The 23,466-nt window shown below is 36.2% G+C and overlaps 1 protein-coding gene across 1 annotated transcript; it reads left to right on the forward strand.

Annotated features, from left to right (window-relative positions):
- Positions 1-101: 101 nt before the first annotated feature.
- On the forward strand, positions 102-15,894 carry LOC129259593 (palmitoyltransferase ZDHHC14-like; the record flags this gene model as incomplete). Its single annotated transcript, XM_054897866.2, has 5 exons — positions 102-190; positions 4,611-4,713; positions 6,122-6,231; positions 7,268-7,397; positions 11,988-15,894. Coding segments are annotated over 5 exons (870 nt in total), but the record flags the coding sequence as incomplete, so codon positions are not given.
- Positions 15,895-23,466: the final 7,572 nt, after the last annotated feature.

The raw sequence follows: 23,466 nt of genomic DNA on the forward strand, positions 1-23,466 counted from the left end.
ATCATTTCTCTCTCTTCTTCCATTCTTCCTTCTTCAATTTTCCATCCTTCCTTTTCTGTCTCTCCATCTCCTTTTCTCTTTTTCTTTCTCTCCATATTACAGTGAGCACAGAGCAAGGTGGATTCTTAGAGGCTCTGAAGAACAAGCCAGCCAGATATCCTTTTCCCATCTTCCTCACACCATTAGGCAGATATCCTTTAGCTTGCATATCATCCATCCATTCTTTCCTTTAAAGCCCAGCGCACACTATGCGACACGACTGCACAAAGTTGCGATTCCAACAAAATCACACAGAGTGTGTGCCAACCTACAATGCGCTGCAACCGCGACCCGCTTTGTTGCAGTTGGATCGCAGACCAAATCTCAGACATTTGACATCTTTCTGCGATTTTGCTAATTTCAGCCAATCGGATGATGACGTCATGGCCAATTTGCTGTGCTTCTGCTGCTCAAACAACATACGCGCAAGAAATAGGCGCCATGAGATACACCGCGTTGCAGAGGTGTTACAATGTATGCGCTGGCCCGTGATGCGATTGCACCAAGATGGGATTGGCAACTTGTTGCATTCGGATCTCGGTGCAATCGCTTCGCATAGTGTGTACTGGGCTTAAGGTTGCATACATGTATAGACAATGTTTCTGTGTATGTGTGTGTGTGTGCTAGAATCATGGTTTCCGAACCCCTTGGGAGGGGAGGGGCACTTCCATTAGAAGGCGCAAAAATACATGTCTTTATAAACATGAAATGCTGAAAAAGCTGCAATTTGTAATGTGATTTTGCAGAAATAGTCTCTGAAATCGATGGAGCATAGTAGAGATCTATATTGTGATTCTATAACATTCAAGATTGACTAACAGTTTATAAAGCCTCGGGCACTCTTAAAAAAAATAAGCAAAAAAAGGGGTTGTCACAAATCAAATGGAGCTTTTATCTTTTTTTTTGCAAGCAAAACAAGTTTTCCAAAGGCGGCACATGCCGCTTGCCTCCCCCCCCCCCCATCCGTGCATTATTATGGCCAGATCCCAAATCGGACTTAGATTTTTTTTCAACTTCAAACTGCACAATTTCTATGACAGGCTTACGATCATCCAATTACATTGAATGATTTCAGTGGATTTATACTGCCATTCCAAATTTGTTTCATAACAAGTTTTATGAAATGGGGGGCCTTCGAATAGTTTACACCCTTATAGCATATCCATCAGTCATACGGAGTACAATTTGCATGCCATACGGTACTATATGGTACATCATGTCATGAGCTACATGTAAAAAGGTTCCTTTTTAAGTCAAGTGATTTTTAATTCCAATATTTTATTAATTATCTCATTGGTTACACTTCATAATTCCGAAGGTTTGTAATTCCGAAGGTTCTTTATTCCGAAGGTTCGTAATTCCGAAGCACGTAAATTGCCTATACCTCGATGTTCGTTAATCCGAAAACGTAAAAGGGTTCGTTAATCCGAACATTTGTGGCGTTATTCCCAAGGTTCGTTATTCCGACGGTTCGATAATCCGAAAGCGAAATAAGGTTTGTTGTTCCGAAGGTTCGTTAATCCGAAAACGAAATAAGGTTTGTTGTTCCGAAGGTTCGTTAATCCGAAAACGAAATAAGGTTCGTTGTTCCGAAGGTTTGTTAGTCCGAAAACGAAATTAGGTTCGTTAATCATTTCGTTTTCGGACTAACGAACCTTCAAAATTACGAACCTCATTTCGTTTTCGGATTAACGAACCTTCGGAATTACGAACCTCACTTCGTTTTCGGACTAACGAACCTTCGGAATTACGAACCTCATTTCATTTTCGGACTAACGAACCGTCGGAAATACGAACCTTCGGAAATACGAACCTTCGGACTAATGAACCTTCGGAATATCCAAACCTTCGGAATTACGACTGTATGCGATCTCATTACATGCCATGGTGTCATTTTTTAAAACTATGTATTGAAAATACAGAGTGAGTTTTTTTTTTTATACATGTACTTCGATTGGGGATGTATGCCTTGGGTTCTTTTGGAGGAGGGTTCTTACTGGCATTATAGGTCCTTTCTAATTACCCCCATAGAGGGTTAGAAGCTCCCTAGAGACACTGAACTACATGTATGTATGTTGCTAAAACACTCAAGGCCATGGGTTCACCTTTCCACTCATATTTTCATCTGCCTGTGATCTTTATTCATTTTTTTCCATCTTCTGTGAAAGAATTGTATAATCGTACATACATTTTTTATATTTTTTTTTTTCAAAAACCCTTTAAAAAAATGTGCTATGTGCCTAGGCATATATGAATTTCATAGTCTAACCAGCAAAAGCTTCCCTTTTTATAGCCCTCTACTGGTTGTTATTGGTCTACTGTATTGCCCCCCCCCCCATGTAGAAAGTGTACAGATGTTCAAGGTACATGTTGAGAAAACATAATGTAACCTCATCGTAAACGGGATACATGATTTTATAAAAGCTTTTTGAGTAATATATCCTTCTGCCCTTGTTTTGAAATTACCATTAAGTTTGAGTATTTCCAAACCATTCAAGATTGGCAAATACTTTTTTCTGTAATGCGAGCAGGTGTATTTTGCATCTGTTTATTATTACTAAATGCATTTTCCCTGAAGTACAAACCAAATTCAAGTTAATAGTCATCTTTATTTTTCAGGACGTCTTTTTCTTTTTGACCGACACAGTCAAAATTGCTGATCGCCAGAATGCTTTTGAGAAAGAATGAATTGTTATGTTCCATAAAAGTATTTGAAATTTGTTTCATGTGAAGAAAACAATAATTTGATCGATGTGATTGTTTTTAAGTGTAGTCTTATCTTCTTTGAAATTAAAGTGTGTGTTTTCATAGAGAAGAGGAGAAGAAGGCATTGCCAATTATGTTGCACGCACTCTAAATATCAAGGATTTGGAATGAATCAACACCCTTATCAACACTTGATGATTTAATTCAAATCCTGAGGATTAATTTTGAAATCAAATCTCAAAAGATTTAAAATTAAACCTTTTAGATTTAGATTTGAATTTAAATTCACAAGATTTAAATCTAAATCTGATGGTTAGCCAGTCACTCATGGCTAATCTTGATTTATTTCAAATCTGTGAAATCTAGAGTGTATTATTGGCTCAACAATAAAAAAAAATGCTTTCTCAGCCTGAAGCTTATATTTTATATACTGCATGTTCTCCTAAAGGGTAGGGGGGGGGTAGAATCAAGGGGGTGGATGTTCTATAACAGCTAAAATCAATGTTAAGGAATTGAGGAATAATGAAATGTCATGAAATTGATTTTTATCTCACTTAGAACCAATTTTATCATTCAGTGAATTACCTCCCGGTTTCCATTGCTTCTCCATCTTTGCAGCTGTTTGGATTGAGATAGAATCAGAGAGTATAATATGACATCACTCTGCAATCCCATCCATTGACATTCACGTAGAGTAAACATGTAATCGATGAGCGCCAAGAGACACTCAACTGATCTATGACCATTCATTATCGCTGAGCTAGGGTTATCCATGGAGGGATTGCAAATACTGCTGTGCTATTTATCATTCTGTGTCTCATTCAGACATTTAGAATAGAATAGTGTGACTTTTTGAACTCCTATGTTTTACTTAGAAATGGGGAAAAATAAGGGTTTTTTTTAAATAAATTACCGGTAACTAGGGGAATCCAACCCAAGTTGGGGACTGTTACAAAGTTGCACTGTTGGTTTATAAGTGTATGCATAAAATGGCACCCGAATACCTCTATAGTTTACTTAATAGATCCCCACACCGGCCACATTATAGACTTCGTTCTCGTGAAGACACTAAAATTTTACACATTCCTATAGTTGTTTCAAAAGGGGGGAAAGCTAGTTTTGATTTTTGGGGTCCCAAATTTAATATGGAATAGTTTACCAATTCGCCTTCGATTATGTGCTTCTGTTGAATCTTTTAAAAGAAATTTGAAAACACATTTATTTTTGTTGTAGTGTAACTGTAATATTGGAGAGCAATTTGTACAAAGCGCATAGAGCAATTTCAATTGATTATGCACTATATAAGTACCAATTTATTATTATTATTATTTATTAAGTGAAATGTTGGACAAAATGAAATTAATAGAAACAGATCTATTTGTTTGAACAAAAGTGAACAAACATACATACGACTTCAATTCAGCCACAAAAGTGTTTTTATTGTGATGTAGGGAAGGGAAAATTCATCCAATCGCTTTTTCGCACAAAACTACCGAAATTAAATTCATTTCAGAAGTGTTACTCAGAATTACATGTATATATTCATTAATTAGGGAATGTAGGAATATGATGTATAGCAAACATTTTTTTCATTGCCAACGTTCGATTTCCCACATTACATGTATATTATATTACCCTCATCATTTCTTCTTTATTATTATTATTAATATAGAAACAACTGTTCTGGGAAAGATAGAATTTTTATTTTGAGCTTTTAACATTTTCGTTGCCTAGCCAGCACTATTCTGATTCATAAGGACTGTTTGATGGTGAATTCATGAAAGCAGTATTATTTACCTTTCAATGTAAAACTGATGAAATGTTTTTGAGATGATTGATGTTCTATTTCCTTGACTCCATTGCACCATCGTGGAGGCGTTGGTGTGTTTTATCTCAATCTGGTCAGTTTTAGGATTGGCAGGCTTTCACACGTATCTCATCGCAGCTGGTATTACAACAAATGAAGATGTGAGTTACCTGAGTAATTCCTATGAGATCCTTATTTTTATAAATATAATGAGCCATTAATCATCTTCTTTCCCACTCTCATAATTTTCATTGGAACCATCTGTAGTATATTGTTATCATTACTGCTGTTATCAACATGTCAAGATTATCATCATCACCATCATCATCACTATCACCATCATCATCATCATCATCATCACCATCATCACCATCATCATCATCACCATCATCATCTTCATCACCATCATCACTATCACCATTATCATCATCACCATCTTCATCACCATCATCACTATCACCATCATCATCACTATCACCATCACCACCATCAATTACTATGACCAACTATATTATTATCATTACCATCATCATCATCATCACTATCGCATCCAACATCACTATCACCACCATTATCATTGTCAATACCATCATCAGCAGCAGCAATGTCTTCATCATTATCATCATCATTGTTACCATGATTACCATCATCATCATCATCATCATCATTATTACCATGATTATTATTATCATCATCATAATCAACATCCCTATTTTTATAGTCCTGAGGCATTGATGCTGGATAATCAGAGGTGTGAGTGGTCACAAATAAAAAGATCTGAAAAAAGCTGAAGAGTGTTGAAAAAGTCTGAAAAAGAAAGAGCTCCCATACTTTTTGCACAGAGGAATGCCAAAATTAAGCTGAAATCAAGCTGAAAATAAAAACACAAAAAATCTGAAATCAGATAAAAATCTGAACTCTCACACCCCTGGATAATGTAAGTATGAAGGTAAGTTTTGAGGTTGTTTGAATCAATGTACAGATTTGAAGAGCAAAACCTGTTGTGTATCAGTGGCATCTACCATTTTACATACAACACCAAGATAATTATGTGGTTTATTAGAAGCCATATAAAGCATTTTTTTTATGAAACTTCTTTTCAGAGTAGATGGGGTTGGAGATTGTGGAATACTCCATATAGATTTTATGATATACCTAGGGATTCTTCATGAGGGATATTGGCATGCATGGCAATCAACTTCCGTGGTATCTTCTATAAATAATTTTAATTAAGATAATTAAAATATCAAAGTTCACATATATTTGCACATTGCAGTTCCATTCTTTATTCAGTTGCACTTTATTTAACTATTCTCATATTGCTTATAATAGAAGATCTTGAAACTTTTGAAGTTCATGTACAGTGTATACTGTACAAAGTAGGGCTGCCATATAGGATTTTCCTCAATTTTACATAGCACAGTGACATCACGTACTGTGGTTTCAGAGAGAAAGGGGATTAGACATGACTTTGCTTATTATTTACATGTATAAATAAAGGTTTTTGATTTGATTGTTTTTGATGATTTACGGTATGATTTATGATGCTATAATTACTCAATTTTACAGATAAAAGGAGCATGGTCCAAGAAACATGACCGAGATGCCTTCAATCCTTACAGCAATGGGTCTGCCATGGCAAACTTCTGCTCAACGTTATGTGGGCCTAATACTCCAAGGTACATGGAAATTCTTCATCTTTAAACAAAGAATCTAACTCCATGCATGCCCATTTTAAAGGATGCGAGAAATCTTGCAAATATTGCTTTTTTATAGATAGAGTGTATGCTCTTATTCTTGTCCGTTATTTAACATTCCAATGGTACAATATTCCAGTGATCATCAAACGTGTGTTTTCAGCTAGATATTTTCTTTGTGAAAATGTATTATTTTTTTAACATTAAGCATCCTCTCTATAATGGTCTTATATTTCTTTCAAGCGTGCCTTTGAGTATCTAGCAAATTCTATGATTATCAGAAAGCTACTTAACGGGCAAAGTTTATACCCAGAAATTTTGATCCCATTTTATATGTGAGAAGTGATTTGATATATCTATATTTTTTAAATCTTACCAAGATACATTGTAAATTTTCATTTAGTATCACAAAATTCATCTACAAAAACACATTTTTATGGTATATTCTCTATATTGTAATTGTTCTATGTTACACACAGTGTCATATACTCCAGTAATTAATTAATTATGATAGTGACATACACTTTTAGTGGGAATTACCAAAACTTAAAATAGGCATTACACATAGACCTACACAACAAAGGTTAAAGGTATTGTTTAACTTTGTGAGCAGCCGATTTAAAAAATTCTCAAACCAAGATGAAACATGTGTACAAGTGCATGTATTAGAACTAATAAACCCTGAAAACAACCATTATTGAGAATGAAAAGCTAAAACTACAAGGCAAACCCCGATTTTGTAAATAGGCGTCTTATAGACGCCTAAATAGTACACATAAGTGTATGGGATGATATTAAGATGGTGTTTTCGGTCACTTTATATTTCAATTTTTGAAACACTAAATAATTATTTTCAAACGCAATTTTTTCTGGGCTTCATTTTTGTAACATATCACAGACACAGGTGAAAAGTGTGACCTTCTAGCTCAGATTTTTTAAAAGTCAAACCAATGTTAACCAATCACTTTAATTCATCTCATGTTCCTTTTTCTTCTACTTTGTTTATGTCACCTCTCAGTTTAATAGACAGGAGAGGTCTTGTGACGGAAGAATACACCAAGACTCTGGTCCAAAGCAGTCACATGGCTCCAGCCCAGCCTTACATTCCAGTACAGAACCAAACGGTGGATGGCGCCACGTATCCACGGGTAAGACCGACCTTTGACCTCATACACACTTAAGACGCTGTTTACATTTTTTTACAATGTTTAAAAGCTTAAACAAGTATTTAAAATCTTAAACAAAGTTCAATTTTAAAATTGAATCTTTAATACATTTTTTAAAGCATGATTTTAAAAAGATTTTAACACTTTTGTCAAAACAGTAAAGTTCGTATGGGGAACAGTATTGTATAAGAATGTTAAACAGCATTTTTACTAGATTTAAGCTTTTTGGGTTTTTTTTACCACTTGGCAATTGAATGCTGTATTGATTTAGTACTAGTATTAATAGGCAAACAGAAAAGGACCCTGGGTTCCGGGAGGCAATGAGTTTCAACATGTTATAGACTACTTCAATGTATGATAGGCCAGTCAATGGATTCAGTACTCCCCAGGGAGTGGAGTATGTGCATAAAATGTGTGCACATTCCCCGCTTCTCAGGAAATATTCCAGTCGGTCACCAATCCTTGTACATACATGTACATGTAAATATTCTATCCATTGAAAACAGAATCCTAGAAGGACCATGTATAGTCTGTTGAGTAGCTTTGCTGTACGCCATCTTGCCGGTTAGAACTAAACCAGAAATATTTCAACATCTAAAAAATGGATGATACAACCAGGGTGTTCAATTTGGCTTCATAAAAATATTCAAATTTGCACATTTGTGTATTCTGTGATGTACATGTTATGTGTTAGTACCCCTGATGTATAAAGTGTAACTAGTCAATACCCTTGGCCTTTGTTGTATTCGGAGCATACATGTATGTACATTGTATGTTCAATGTGATATGCTTACCCCATCATTTTAAAGTAAATCAAAGCAATCACAATTTTTTTTTGTAGTATAGACGCAACCAGCGGGTTAAGTCTGTAGATTATAGAGAGATTAAATCACGATTGATTTGCAAAATAGCGTGACATTTTATGAAACATCCGGCTTATTCGTAAATGAAGGCATACACCATTGTTTTTGCTCTGAATGATTTGTTGAAGATACCATACCATTGTACATCACTACTATGGAGCCAAAAGTGTTTATGTACATGTACGGTAACAAAGGTCACGTTTCACACTTCATCGCTAAGGCTGATGGGAATGGCTTTTATTATCTCTAGTTTAACCCCAAAGGGGCCCAATCAGACTAGAATCTCAAATTAATTAAGCCAACTACTGTACATGTAGAGTTGGTTGAGAACTGCCTCTTATCTCAGACCGTTAAAATTTTGCCTTGGAATGTCAACCTGCACTTTGCATGATTAGAGAGAAGCATTTGAATGATAATGTACCATGCACTTACTGACCTTCAGGGGAGTGTTTCATGAAATGGTTTGGCCAGTGATTTTCACTGGAAATCCTTGCCTCTGATTGGCTATGAGCAATTTAATCAGTGAAAATCACAAACAGGCCTTTTTATGAAGTGCTCCCCATACAATAACACACATACTTTTTATAAAGAGGAATCCAACCCAAATAGAGAGTCATTCTGACATTTTGAAAGAAAAGAAAATGGTGATATCAATTGGGTAAATTCGGGTTAAAAAGTAAATCATGATATATCTATTATGAAGACATAAAATTATTTTGTAGTTGTTAACCGCTTCAGATCTTGGGAAGAGAAATTTAGGAGAAATCCACAAATTCCTAATACTTGTGATTTTACTAAAAGCAGTATGATATGTTTTATGTCTGAGCAGTGGGCTTATCAAACTATGTAAAGAAATTCTACCAAACCTGGATTATGGACAGAATGTCATTACGTGTATGAGCTTTGAAAATCTCAAATATGTTAGGGTATAATTGCAAGAAACTTTAATTTGCACTCAATTGCAAATTCCAATTGTAAATCTGCAATTGACATATCAACTTAAATTACGTGTATAGCAAACTGATGCTGTGATATAAAGATGTTTACCAGCAATGGATTACATATTTAAAATTGATGTAAAATTACATGTGATTTATTTTTGCAAGTACTGGTATCTTGCAATGACCCCTAACATTGATGTCTTGTGTCAATAGTTGTACCCATTATTTCCTAACCCATTCATTTTCCCCCTCTTTTGTTCATATTATTTTTTTTGTACCTTTAGCAACCCATGCCTGCAAACTCAGAATCCACCAATGATAAGCTGCCTACTGTAGCCTTTAACAGCCACTGACCAATCAGAAATCCCGTTCCTTACCAGCATCTTATGTTCCAGTATGTATGTTTTTGTGTATGATGAATTGCATTGTTCTGTAGGAATGGGGCTATGTCCAATCATGTGAAGTGTGTTTCAGGCCAGGAAAACTTAATACCTAAAACACCCTGGATGGTCAAACAGGGGGGCGTTTCATCAACATTTTCGTCCGACAAGTTGTCAGATCTGACAACTTTGCGTGATTTTGATTGGCTGAGAAGCACTGTTACTTTGGTAACTGTCGGATAAAACGTCCGACAAGTCCTTTTATGAAACGCTCCCCTGGTTTGCCTATTGAGAGCACCCAATAGAAACAGAAAATGTGGCCACTGAAGACCGGTGACCTTTATGTACAAGTTCTCTAACACATACCGGTATTCCTTTCAAATGGGAGACAATTTTGATGGCCTCTACCGACAGGTTTTCATAATAGACAGGTGGCTACAGAGACAGGTTTGACTGTATCTTCTTTACACAATTTTCATACCTCAGTCACATTTGCTCTAAGGCGGCCGTACGGCGAGTCGAAAACAGCAGTTTCATTTTTATTCAAACCACACATGTAGCTGGTACAAAAAAAAAGTGTTAAAACCGGCTGTTTTCGATTCACCGTATGGCCGCCGTAGAACAAATGTGACAGAGGTATAACTTGTTCTCATGATATCCGTGGAAATATTTAAATACAGTATGGTATCTCTCTCCGTTTGAAGATAATAGATAGATTTCACACTTTCAGAACAGCTTACATATAACTTACTGGTGCATTTGCAAAGGAAGGAATTCCTTGAATGCTCGAGCGCCCTATCAGGGTACCCGTGCTAAAGCCGGGGTAATAGAATGCAGCACTTAGAAACATTTTTATTAATTGCTATTTAAATGTTGCATATTATTATGTATTCAAATTTAAGTGTGTATATACATGTACATGTATATACATTTCCACCAAATATAATACGAAAGAATTGGATAGCATACATTCATTGCAATAGCATAACTAAAAACAGTTGTTGGGGAGGGTACTTCAGGAGAATGTAAATGTAGATTTTTTTTATTGACTTGTTTGCTCTGAGCCAATCGGAAGCAAGGATTTCAGTAGCTTATAACAATTGTCAGTAAAAATTACTGGCAGTTTGTTTCATGAAATGCTGCCCAGAATTTTGAGCCTGATCAAGATCTTACCCATTCTACAATTAGATTAGGTGCCATGAGTTCAGGGCCCTCTTACTTAGAGACATACATGTACAATTGATATTTGCAATCAATTGTAACATTGTGTACATGGTTTGACATAGATTTACAGTCACACCTAGATGAACAATTGATTACATTCATGTTTGTGTTACAGGGTCCTGAATTGATTTTAAATGACTATGGGTGGGCTTGAGTGAGAGCTTTGAATTTCTTTTCATGTTGTTATTTACAAAAAACAAAAAAATAGTCCAGGGAGCCGTTTCATAAAGATGTTCGTAAGTTAAGAGCGACTTTAAGAACGACTGGTGAACCTTTCTTACGCGCTTAACCATCGCCAATGAATATACCATTTTCCACAAGAAAGGATCACCAGTCGTTCTTAAAGTCGCTCTTAACTTACGAACAGCTTTAGGAAACACCCACCAGGTAAGAAAGATTATCAATAAACATCATTGGATCTTGGGGTTTATAATGTCAGCTTTCCTTTGCTGAATATAATTCTTTCTTTTTTTATCTTCATCTTTTTTGTTCACTTCCAATTGGGTCTTGGTCTAGCATGATAGTAGTATATGCATATTGATTGGCTACCGTTTGTACTCCAAACCCAAACCATTATGGATCACTCTTCCTGATTGGACATAGCCTAATAATTCGGCAACTTTGTTTGAAAATCTTGTAGTGTTTATGATTTGTAGAAGTTTTGTACTTTTGTTTTGTCTTATATGCATGTATCTGGATGGTCATTAACTTCCTGTGCCTAATAAAAATCAAAATACTGTTTATATTTATGAAAGTGAAATGATAATCATATGATAATTTATTTGATCATCTGATTGAGGAAGAGAAGCTCCTTTCTGAACGAGGCAACTACATCACATCCACTTTTGAAAAATTTACGTTCAAAACAAAGAAATGTATCTCATGTATGTCAAGAACTCAGTATTCACAAAAGTGGCTATAGTCCTTTTCAAAGGAACTCTTGTTTTAGACATGTTTTATCATGTTCTTTAATGAGTAATCTCTTGGCAAGAACAAATCGTTTTTTAATGAGGACCAACTGCATTTGAATAAAACTGTTCACAAGTGAATTCTGTTATCCCCATAGGCTGTGTTCGTGAGCCACTTGGTTCCACCCTTCAGCGGGGTAATTGTCTTTGTAACTTTTACTTGACTCTCTACTACTGTTTTGACCTTTGCCCTCAGCAAGCAATACCACGTTCCAGCCTGACGACCAGCTCTTCCGATAGCAGCACTTACGAGAGCTGCTCAGAGGATCGTCCCATCTCCCGGCATCACCCCAGACCAGCACACCCAGTCTCCTTCCTCCAGCTGTCCGATCTCTCAACGACATCCTCCATACACAGCAATAAAGACTACATCGTGTCTCCGACCAACAGCAATGCATCCACATTGCGGTACTCAGCAGCTCTCAACTCGGTCAACTCCACGTCGTCGCCCCCCGCCCAGCAGCAGCACGAGATGCAGCCCCTGCTGCCTGCCGGGCACAGCGAGGAGCCCCGTGACCCGAGAGCGGAAGATAATCCGGGTTCATCGCAACCGTCTCCCGCAGATATGACATCTAGCGATGATGCTTTCCAGACCCACAGTCAATGCGGGATCTTGAAGTTGAGTTCAGTATAGCACCTTGTAAAGTGGTGTATTGTGTGGTGTTCAGCAGGACTTCCATGCCATGGCATAATTTATAGTTACACCAATTTTATATAATGCTGACACCTTCTAGCCACGATGCCTTCCAGCTTCTGTCAATGTGTAGGATCTGATACCACCTTTCAGTTTCAATGGGTGTTTGCTTTGGTGTTTCGGTGGACGTCCATGCCATGGCATAAAGTAAATTAACACTATTTGCATATTATGCGTGATGCCATTAACACAGTCTAAACACCAAGGAATGTATGCTTTCATCTGCGCAGCTAAGTTAAGGTTAACATTGATATGAATATCATCAACTTGTGTAGCTATCTAAACAATTAGTGGAATTTGTCTCTAGGAAGTAGGATGTGTATTAATCCAGTGAGTAACTTCAATTTTGGTGTTGATTTAAAGTTCAGTGTTGAACTTTTGGTGTCAAAGTTATTCTAGCAAAAAATTTGACATGAAGCCCATCCTGAGTTGAATGTGATTTGGAGCGAGGTAAGGCAGTCTTTAGTATGCTTCGAACACTAACACCAACTTTAACACCAGTGTCAACACCAAACAGCGTCAACACCAAAATCACCCATTACCATTTGAGAAAGAATTAGATTATGTATGGGTTAGTGGGTCCATTCAAACTCACTGAGCCATTCAAATGTGTACACTAAGTACAGTACATTTATGGATTTATCTGGAGCAATCATGCATCATTAAGCTAAGCACTTTTATGAGCTTTTGATTATTTGATATTTAAGTGTTTATTTTTTTTTCACTCACCTAAGCACTTCAGTGAACACCTGATTGTTTAGGGTTTTTTTGCAGTCTACAAATTGTTGTGAATAGTAGAAAAATATCTAACCAAAACCGAACACCTTTCCTCATTTGAAGACATGGACCTATCCACGGAGGATTATCTATTGTTACTGGGGGTGCTGTGACAATGCTCAGCACCACCAGTAACAATAGACTAATCCTCCATGGATAGGTCCCTGTTTGAAGATACCACAAAGTGCTTTATTCTGTGTCAAACCAGAAGTATTATGCCACTACATTCAATTTAATGTAAGTATACTATCCAAATTTATGAAATTCCAGTACCATTGTGGTCAGAGTTACAATGTAGGACTCACTGTTTTTTGTTTTCATTGTCAACTTTATTACAAAATATAACACTCTGGCTTTTGTTTCGTGTTGCTGTGTTGCTCTCTACGATTTGCCTTCATTATAAAAGATCCACTCCTTATCATTTCAAATCAAAGGCTCAGAGAACTTCCACAGGGGAAAAATGATGCCGTAGGTACTGCATGCATTTAACTGCTTTCATTGGATCTCTACTCGGCCGCATGTAGGGTATAGAGAACTGAAGCGATGTCACAAAAACTTTTTCTGCATTTCAGTGTTTTTAATACCATATCTCGGGGGAGCATGGTGAAAAATATTCACAACCCTTAGGTGTGAATCTGTACATGAGTGCCAGGATGTGGCCATATGAATATCTATTAGACCCATCAAATTCAATGTACATGTAAATGGGCCTGGTTCTAATAAGTTATGAATCAGGCCAATTAAATACCACTTTCATGAACTCGCTTGTCTATACCAGACTTGGGCTAAGTAGTAAAATTTTGAGTTTATGAATGCCGCTGTCTAAAATAGCCAGCGCTATGCGCAGGCTATTTTGGTGCTACTTTTATCAGCACCAGACCAGCGTCATCGTAAAAGTAGCGTGGCCTTGCTACAGTTACTTTCGGTACTTGTGGTGGGAACAATTTTAGTGCGGGCCTGGTGCAGACAAAAAAACCATGAGTTACAAAAAAAGGTATAACACTGATTTCAATGTATAACACATGATTTCAATGGGGCCTACTGTGTGTAAGGTCTTCATTAGGCCATACCTTGGCCAGCGTGAACCAATTCCTCTCAAACTTAGGGTGTTGAGGGGTTTTTTTTTTATTAGTTTTTTTTCCGTAATATGGTCATGAACATGCTGAAATGCTTAAAAAGATTCTTGATTGCTTGATTGCTGCTGGAAGGGGGGGGGGTCAAAGCTTACATAAAATAGTTCAGTATTGAGTAAGGTGATTTTAAACAGGGCTGCCATAATGCTCTATCCAATGAAAAAAGTCTTCCCTTTGGCAAGAATTGAGGAAGGGATGTCATAGTCTGCAAGCACAGACTCAAATTTGACACTTTAAAAAAAATTATGCTACAATGTGTGTCTAGAGTCACCCTTAACTGTCTGTCTCTGTCAAAGCAGCCGCAACACATGAATGAATCCAGTCTCATTACTTCAGACTCTGCACTATGCAAAAACCAAACGTTTTGCCTCCAGACTTATTGGGACATCAATTGATTTATTTTGAATTAACCCTAAGAAGACTGGGAGGGCTGATTCAGCCCCCCCCCCCTCGACATTTTTCGGATAAATCTGCCTCGCGAAATCTTTTGACCGCGTCGCTCACTGACTTTTTACATTCAAGTCTCGCGCAACTTTTGAGACCAAATTTGCGACTCCCGGGTACGCGGGACCCAAAATTGCACAAAAACGTGAATATGTGTACAAATCCAATGCAAATAGTGTTTTAGTCAAAATTCATAAATGTATCATTATTTTTCCTTTTACTGATTGAAATCGATGAATTCCATTTTATGTATGGTCAAAATAAAGTCCCCAACAATTTCCATTGAAAAAACAATAAAAAACAGAAAGTCAAAAAACAACGAAATACATAAGAAATTTAGAAAACAATAAAATACATAAATAAATGTGATTTTGACATTTTTTTAGTACATTTTATCAGATTTATATAAAGTGTCTGTGTACCAAAAATTAGCATTTTAGGGGCATTATTCAATTAATTAAAGCAAACTTTTGATTTTACGCATAAACTAGCATAATTAATTAGCAATAAGATTTTTCGAAGAATTTGATTTTGTAGATTATGCCATGGGTAACGTGCATGCATGTCATAAGGGGGGGCTGATTCACCCCCCCCCCCCCCAGTCCTCTTAGGCATCGAAATAGCCCAGTCTATTTAGGGTTAAACTTGTTTTTTTCCTCAGAGCTTGAGAAAGAACATATTCCCCCCTCAACGCAGCAAAGGTCTATTCTCATTCATTCTATATATTGAAAAGCCAAAAAACATAGGCAGCTTTAGCAAGGGATGCACCAAATTATATGTTTTGTTAGGGGAAAAGTGGCTGTAACTAGAAAGTACTGAGCTAAAGTAATGTACATTAATATTTCAAACATGTGTGTCCTTAATGTGTACTCTCGGTCTAAAATGATTTCATGTAAATATAAAGAATCTTTCAAGATTTATATAATATGTATATATTTGTATATTGTATACATAAGAGTAGATGACAAACTATTTTGTATACAAGAAAATGAAGAAATGGACAAAACCAAGATATTTTACTCTTTTGAACTTGGAAATAAAACAAGATTGATGTATTTGTGTATTTTGTTACAGAAAGTCTTTCTGTTAAACATTGAGTAATCATGGTTTTATATTCAATTGACTTAAAGAGATTAAGCTAACGTTTGTGGAGAAAAATATTTTAGGTTATGTTAATATCCCTCCAGCTGGTGAAATTGTGTTCGTTTCTTTTTTTTTCATATATAGTTTTAAACTAGTGTGCAATTGTAGTGAATTTGCACAATTATTATGATTCAAGTTCATATTTTGTTCCACAAAAACTTTGCTGATTTACAAAGTTCTAAAGATTGAATTCAGCAATACCGCAGTGTGCAAGTAGGCCTACAATGGTCACGTTTAGTGTTGGAAATAAGATAAATATCAAAATGATAAACAAGGTACAATAGATAGGTGACAAGTGAGACAGTCAACAGGGTAGTTTCAGTGTACTTCTATATTTTCAGATTAAATGAAAATAAGATGCTCTTAATTACATGGTGATAAAAGATAGCTCTTTGAATAATGCAGATTCATGGGTTACGTATTACAAACTTTGAAGTAAATTCATCATGATAAAATAGTTTGGTATTGAATCAACCCCCCCTTGACATTTTTCACAACCATTCCACTGCGCGAAATTTTTTTGACAGAGCCGCTCGCTTACTTTTTACTTTGAAGTCTTGCGCATCTTTCGAGACCAAATTTACGATGCCTGGGTATGCAGTTGAAAAATAATGCAACATTACTTACGGTTTGATTTTTAAACTGACCAGTATTATTGCCTTGGCAAGAAAATGTACATTTGTTACTTTGATGTTGTATGACTCATACCAAACTTGCAAAATTATTTCATTAGACCTTAGATATTTGGCCCAACTTTTCCAATTATGTATAAAATATAATACATTTATTGAATGATGGAAATATTACTTGCAATTTTGAATGATACAACAAGCAAAACTGATCAATCTAAATGGGTTTAAGGTATTTCTTTCTTCATTGATACAAAGACTGCCAAATGTGCCCATACTATAGAATTAAGGATAACTAATCTTTAGTGATGTTATATTTTTGAAATGCCTTAATGCAAAATTGGTCTCAAAAGTTGCAAGAAACTTCAATGAAAATAGTCATGAAACGATGTAATGTGATCCTAAAACGAAGAGGGGCCATTATACCCCCCCCCCCTCCTCAGACTACTTTAGTAGCGTTAACATGACAGTATACTAGTCAAACAGTGATGACATACTAATCATGGAATAATGCTTTCCTTCAATAATCTAGAGTCTGGCCAAGAATTGATCTATTCAACAACATAAAAGCCTGGCAATGTCACCCATTCATTTGCTCCAGTTCAAAAATACAAATATTTTGTAGTTAGAAAAAATTTAGACATTATTTAATATTTATTTGATATACATATAATACTAAGAAAACATGTAAACATGATTTAGTATTTATTTGATATACATATAATACTAAGGACTTGATTTTGGACTTAAAACATTTTTATGTGTGATTTCTTCTCCAAATATTGATATTTTTTGCTGGTAATCAAAAATCAAAATGATATGTCCCATTAAATCAAATACTACTTTCCCACATTGTCAGAGGCTCAATCAGATAGTTGAATTTCAGAGAATTACTTTGCATTTTGATATAAGCAGATTCATTCTACATTTTTATGTGCTGACTAGCCGCTTTGGTTGATTTTATATCATGGGAAAAGAAACAATACATTTATCTATAAAGCCAATTTGATCGCTCTGTTAATGAGCAATGATAGTATTTATTATTATGTAGAGATGTGATGTGTTGATCTTAGTGTATATATTGTTTCTTGATTTTAAACTCGTACAGAAAAAAAAAGTGATTTCAGCCTACTTTTAAAAAAGAAACTCCATCAGCTATAGGAGCTTTGTCCCATTTCTCAAACTTTGTGATCAATTGAATTACAAAATTCTGTTATAAGCTCTGGAAATGGTGTAATTTGATTGATCAGGAGCAAATTCGTTATAATTTGAGCATTTCCTTTTTACACTATTTGGTCCTATATGGCATGTATCAATTTTATGGGAAACTTCAGCGATATTATGGATAACAAGGGGAGGTCTCTTTCTCTCTAAGCCATCAGGTGGTTTCAAACTGCCTCGATCACAAGAATCCTCGTTAGATTACAAGAACTTTTTTTTAGTAAATACCTGTTAATTATTCCCACATTCACACCGCCCCGAAACATATCCTTCGGGATAAGTTCTTGTAGTTACGAGCATGCGCAGTATACGGTCTGATAAGCAAGCAAGGCGCGAGATTCAAAATCGCTAGCTCAGCAGCCATATGATGCACAACAACGGCATGTGTTGATTGATTGATCGGGCTGCCCTTTTGTTTTCTGGAATAAATTTTCCCAGAATTCAGAGAATTTAACGGAAAACGCAACTTTCAGGGAAACAAAAATGGAGTTTTTAAAAATACAGCAAGAAAAATCCCACAGAAATCAAAGAAAAATTCAATAAAACAAATCCATGCATCAGTGAAAAATCAGAAGATCAAACCTGTTCAGTGTTTATTACATGTTCACCATGCTTTGTCTGCGTGAATGAAGGCTACCTGGAATTTGTGTGTATAATGGAAACCGAAGGTTTCACCACTTACCATTGCATTATCATACGTTCTGTAGTTTATTTCTGAAGAACATGGAATCTATATTTTGAACAGCATAAAATACATGTTTGCATTTCAGACAATATAAAACTTGAGACTAAAAAATATGCTTGGTGAAAAATGTCTTAACCTTGTTTCAAAACATGTACTTGGACTAATATGGGTGAAATGCTGACTATGGCCATCTCTGCCATATTACTTTCTATCTTTTAGATACTTACAAGTCTTGAAATGAATACTGGCTTGAAAATAAATTACCCATAGAGAATGCTATATGGTCCCACATTGTTATACTTAATGGAGTTATTTTTGATATTTTTTTCACAGCATCTTTGTCACTTTATTATTTGGTGTGTTCTTCAGTCATGTTGATATTCACTTAAAATGTCTAAATTTGAAGTCCAATGATTGATGATTACTTATATTATTTAATTACTGGGTATTAGCAGGCAATTTGATGTTTATCACTCTGTCAGATTTACAATGTCACAACAGATCTTCACTGGGTGCGGTTTCATAAAACTACTTATTTCTAATTGTCAGAATTTGAAAAGAAAAATAAAAGATGTATGCATTTGCACAAAACCACCTGCAACTTGTGCTAATTGGTCACCATGTTTGACCTGTATTGAATGTATTTGAAGACAATGTTTAATAGGACCCCAGTGTACAACTCTGTGTCATCATAGTTTAGGCTGTTATTTTGCAATGTGATACTGTGACAATGGGTTTGTTGATGTGAAATAATCCTTGCTTGATAATCCTATCTCGGAGTTTACTACATGTATATTCAACATTGATCTGTTGAACTCATACTTTACACAGATTTTGTGTATAAAGTACATGTATGCATATTTCCTGTGTATATTAAAAAATGCCAAATGCTGATGTGCACATTTGTCACAGTGCACCAAATTGATGCCTGTCGCCATGGTTGAGTATGCTATTTTATTCACGAGTTCACCATTTTTAATTAATGAATCCAGTGTTGGAAAGAGTATAGCCTACTCAACCAGTCGCTTTGTAATTATAAGAAAAGTGATGAACTCAGAATGTTCATATTATATTAACAAACACATATGGGCAGTTCTCTACAAAGGTATGAAAAGGGACTTCTGAGCTTTGATGAATTGTACATGAAACTGCTCTCAATTTTTGACAGTCCCGACCTTTCGTTGGAGAACGCGAACGCTTATTTACGACGGTAGTTGATTTTGGAAGAGATTGGAAGATTTTGGGCCCGTCGTCACGGTCGTAAAACTGTCCTGCAATGCAGATTGTGTGACATGAGATTTTTTTCCGTTTCGCATCTGCAACGGAAACATTCAATATGCGTTTCGTGTACAAAATTCTGGTTGCTACTATGGTAACAGCGATATATCTGATTTAGGACGACTTTCCAGAGCCACATTTGGTTCCTCCCAGAGCTCGAGAGGCCGCCCGGGGGGCACATTTCCATTGACGAGTGGATACCAGGCGCGACCATGCGTAAAAGGGGACAGAGTGGGCAAGTACGTTACATATAGGCCTATGTACCGTTATAAGGGTGTCAAAAACGATGTTCAAAATACTGAAAAAAGGGATATATTTCCAATACTTGTAGGGTTTTACAAGCCAAATACTTGTTAAGAGATCCATTTTCATAATCTGGAAAAGACTTGCTTCCCTTGTTTAGGGTGCTTTTCGAAACCCCATGGTCGTGCCTGGTATCCACTCATCAATGGAAGTGGTCCCCCCAGGAATTTGAATCTAATCCCCCATTTCTGGGGAAAGTAAAACATAATGCCCATTACATTGTGTGCTAGAGGCATATCGTTTGTGTAGAAGGAAGAAAAGAAAAAAAACGCAAATTCGGCTGAAGTTCAGACGTATTGCATATGCTGTGTACATACATATCAACGCATGCGAAATGGTTTCGGCTGGAGAGGTGATCTGACCCATGGAATCAATTGCCAGTGATCCACCAATAATCCGCATTAAATGCAATATCGATTCGATGGACTGTAATGATCTATATCTAAGCCTTAATTCAGTAACTTTTTCCTCACTCAATATGTACTCGATTTGTTTGAAAAACCACTTTCTTATCCAAGTCATAATTTATTGTGGGCCCTGCATTTCGAATATCTCCAGCCAGCTGTCATAGTAGAGGCTCGCTGCCGGCTCAGGGGGCATATACGATGATGACCATCAGTCGTAATGTACATGCATGTATGGTGCGGTGTCGCGTGAAAGAATTTTGCACACGAAAAGCAGATCTCATAGGGCCTATTATAACACAAAGCTTAGCAATGATTGTAGAGCAGTTTTCTACGTTTGATTCTATTGACTATAATGTACAATCAATCTTATAAATCAAGTGTATGATTAATCGTTAGGGGACCCTAATGTTACCGTCCCTGAGGTTTGCGAAAGGTGGCTAGTAGTAAATTCTGTAAACCCAAGATTGTTTTGCAAAACATCAGTTATAGTAAAAGTTTTGTGTGAATTAATATTTTAATTATATACAATTGCCTTTCTGTAATGTTCATTACATGGTATAATTGGTCCTATTGACAATTGTCTTACAAGTCATTCATTGTTAGATAATCGTGGTGGTGGATTGAATGGCTGTTCTTCAGGTGTTTTTGAGCAAATGCAAACATTTTTTTAAAATCCCATTTCTACTGTATTGTTACTACATGTATAGAGTGTTGATGCAATTTTCTTGGATAATATGATCTTGTATTGAAATTTGTGAAAATAAAGTGAAACTACCAAATTTATTATCTTTCTAATTCACTGTATGTGGGGTAATTTCTTTTGTGTTCATTGTCACTGATGTTGGGGTGGGGCAGATTTTGGCGCTGTGATAATGGCGCAGTCACATTTTCTCTAATCCCAATTACAACAGGTATACCCTTGGGCAAGGTATTTTATTCCAATTGTCTAGTCTTTCGGAGGAGACTCTAAGCTGTCGGTCCCGTGTAAAGGAGAGTCACACCATTTGCACGCTAAAAAACCTACTCCTCTTTTCGTAAAGAGTAGGGAAGTTATCCCGGGGAAGTAGTTAACGTATTAATTTATTACTGACAATTTATAATCCTGTTTCTTTGTAAAGTTGCATTAGGGTAATTTGTACTGTATTAAAGTAACCTTTCCAGATTAACTGTCCGACACTTATATGACACGCATGTGTTGATAGTGTCGTTAATTTTTTATCAATCAATCAATCTACGTTGACACTACAGTGAGTTGAAAATTGTCATTTTGACCAATGAAAATCACAATTCTGTACCAGGTGGCTGTCTTGGACTTGTGGTGCAGGCACCGTAGGGAAGATGTGCAGTCACGTTTATTCAAAAACTATTTACGGTTTTTTTTGTGTGACATAGACATAGATTTTCCTAATCAACTAATTTACCTAATTGTTGATTAGGTAGTAATTTATTTCATGCATTTGATAATTCTTGACCCTTGCCAAATTAGAGAATTCATCACATTGAATATTCATTTTTGCGAAGCATTTTAATCTATAAATTCCATGAAAACATTAGTTTTCAAGGGCCCTGTCACCCCCCCCCACCCCATCCATATCTTTCTCTCATTCCCCTCTTCTCTCTCAGCTTTTTCCTCTTTACCTGTCGCTCCCTATCCCTCTCACTCCTCTCTATCTTCTCCCATACCCACAATAAGTTGACTTTACACAAAAAACCCGCCTTGAATTCGTTTTTTTTTTTGTAAATCATTTCGAAAGTTTACAGCTTGCAATCTGAGTAAATTTTTCAATCACCGTTCAAGATATGATAGTCTTTTAGTACCGTGAAACAGCTATTTGCGTCAATCTGGAAAATTGTGAAAACGATTCACTTCTTCCGAACTTTCATGTGTTGGATAACAATTTTACATTGAGGGCAAACAGTTTGAGACGTAATTCAAGTAAAATAAAGACAACACACAATTATTGTCACAACAAGGGACCTCGCGAAGGGGGGGGGGGGGTACTCAAACACGTATACATTCAAATTAGATCAGTGGCGTAATGAGCCGAAAGCTTTAATGTGGCCAGATATGGCGTATCAAGCAAATTTTTTAAAAAGTTGCGAGCGAGCAAAGCAATTGAGCAGAATTTGACATTTTATTCCAAAAATCAAATTTTGTGATATGTTTTGACATAATATTCAGAAAAATAATATATTTCACCCTTCTCTCTTTCCTTTTCTTTCCTTTTTTTTTTCTTACAGTCGTGAAAAAAGTTGGGGATGGCCTTCCAATACCCCCATCTGTACGCCACTGAATCAGATGAAATATCTAGATGAAACATCAGCTATTTAAAACTAATTATGTTAGTTATATTTCACTATTTTTTGCTCATAATCATACTAGATTAGGTAATTCCAAACGAGAATATTGTACCGATCTAGTCGATTTGACTGATAGTTTTAAAGGGTTAATGAGGATGTGCTGCTTGGAAGGGTGCATGAAGAAAGATCCCAAGGCATACTTCCTATTTTGCACTGGCTAAGATCAAGGAGTAACTTGCTAAGATCATCCTCCTCCACTTCTCCCCTGCTCTATTGTGTTTCAATGGCTTCATGTCCATGATTGCATTTCCATCCTGGGACCCGGCCGTTTAAAAAAAGAGTTATCATGATTTTGATTGGCTGCTGAGCCCCGTTGCCATGGTAGTTGTCATAATGGCAAAGGTTACAACAGTTGTAACTCTTTATGAAACGGGCCCCAGGACATATCTCAGCACCATCCAAACTCGTCGTGCTGACTGATTCTTCATCTTATTTGCCCAAATTGCTTTCCTCCACAGGGTATGTTTCAGAGGAGGGGTACTCCAGGCTGAAGATTATATGATTTGAACATATGAAGAAAAATCAGATAAGCAAAACACCGAAAATCAATTAATTAATCAATTAAGAATTATACTTAAACTACTTACAACTGTAATATTA

This window comes from Lytechinus pictus, chromosome 4 (assembly GCF_037042905.1).
Source record: "Lytechinus pictus isolate F3 Inbred chromosome 4, Lp3.0, whole genome shotgun sequence".
Classification (NCBI taxonomy): domain Eukaryota; kingdom Metazoa; phylum Echinodermata; class Echinoidea; order Temnopleuroida; family Toxopneustidae; genus Lytechinus; species Lytechinus pictus.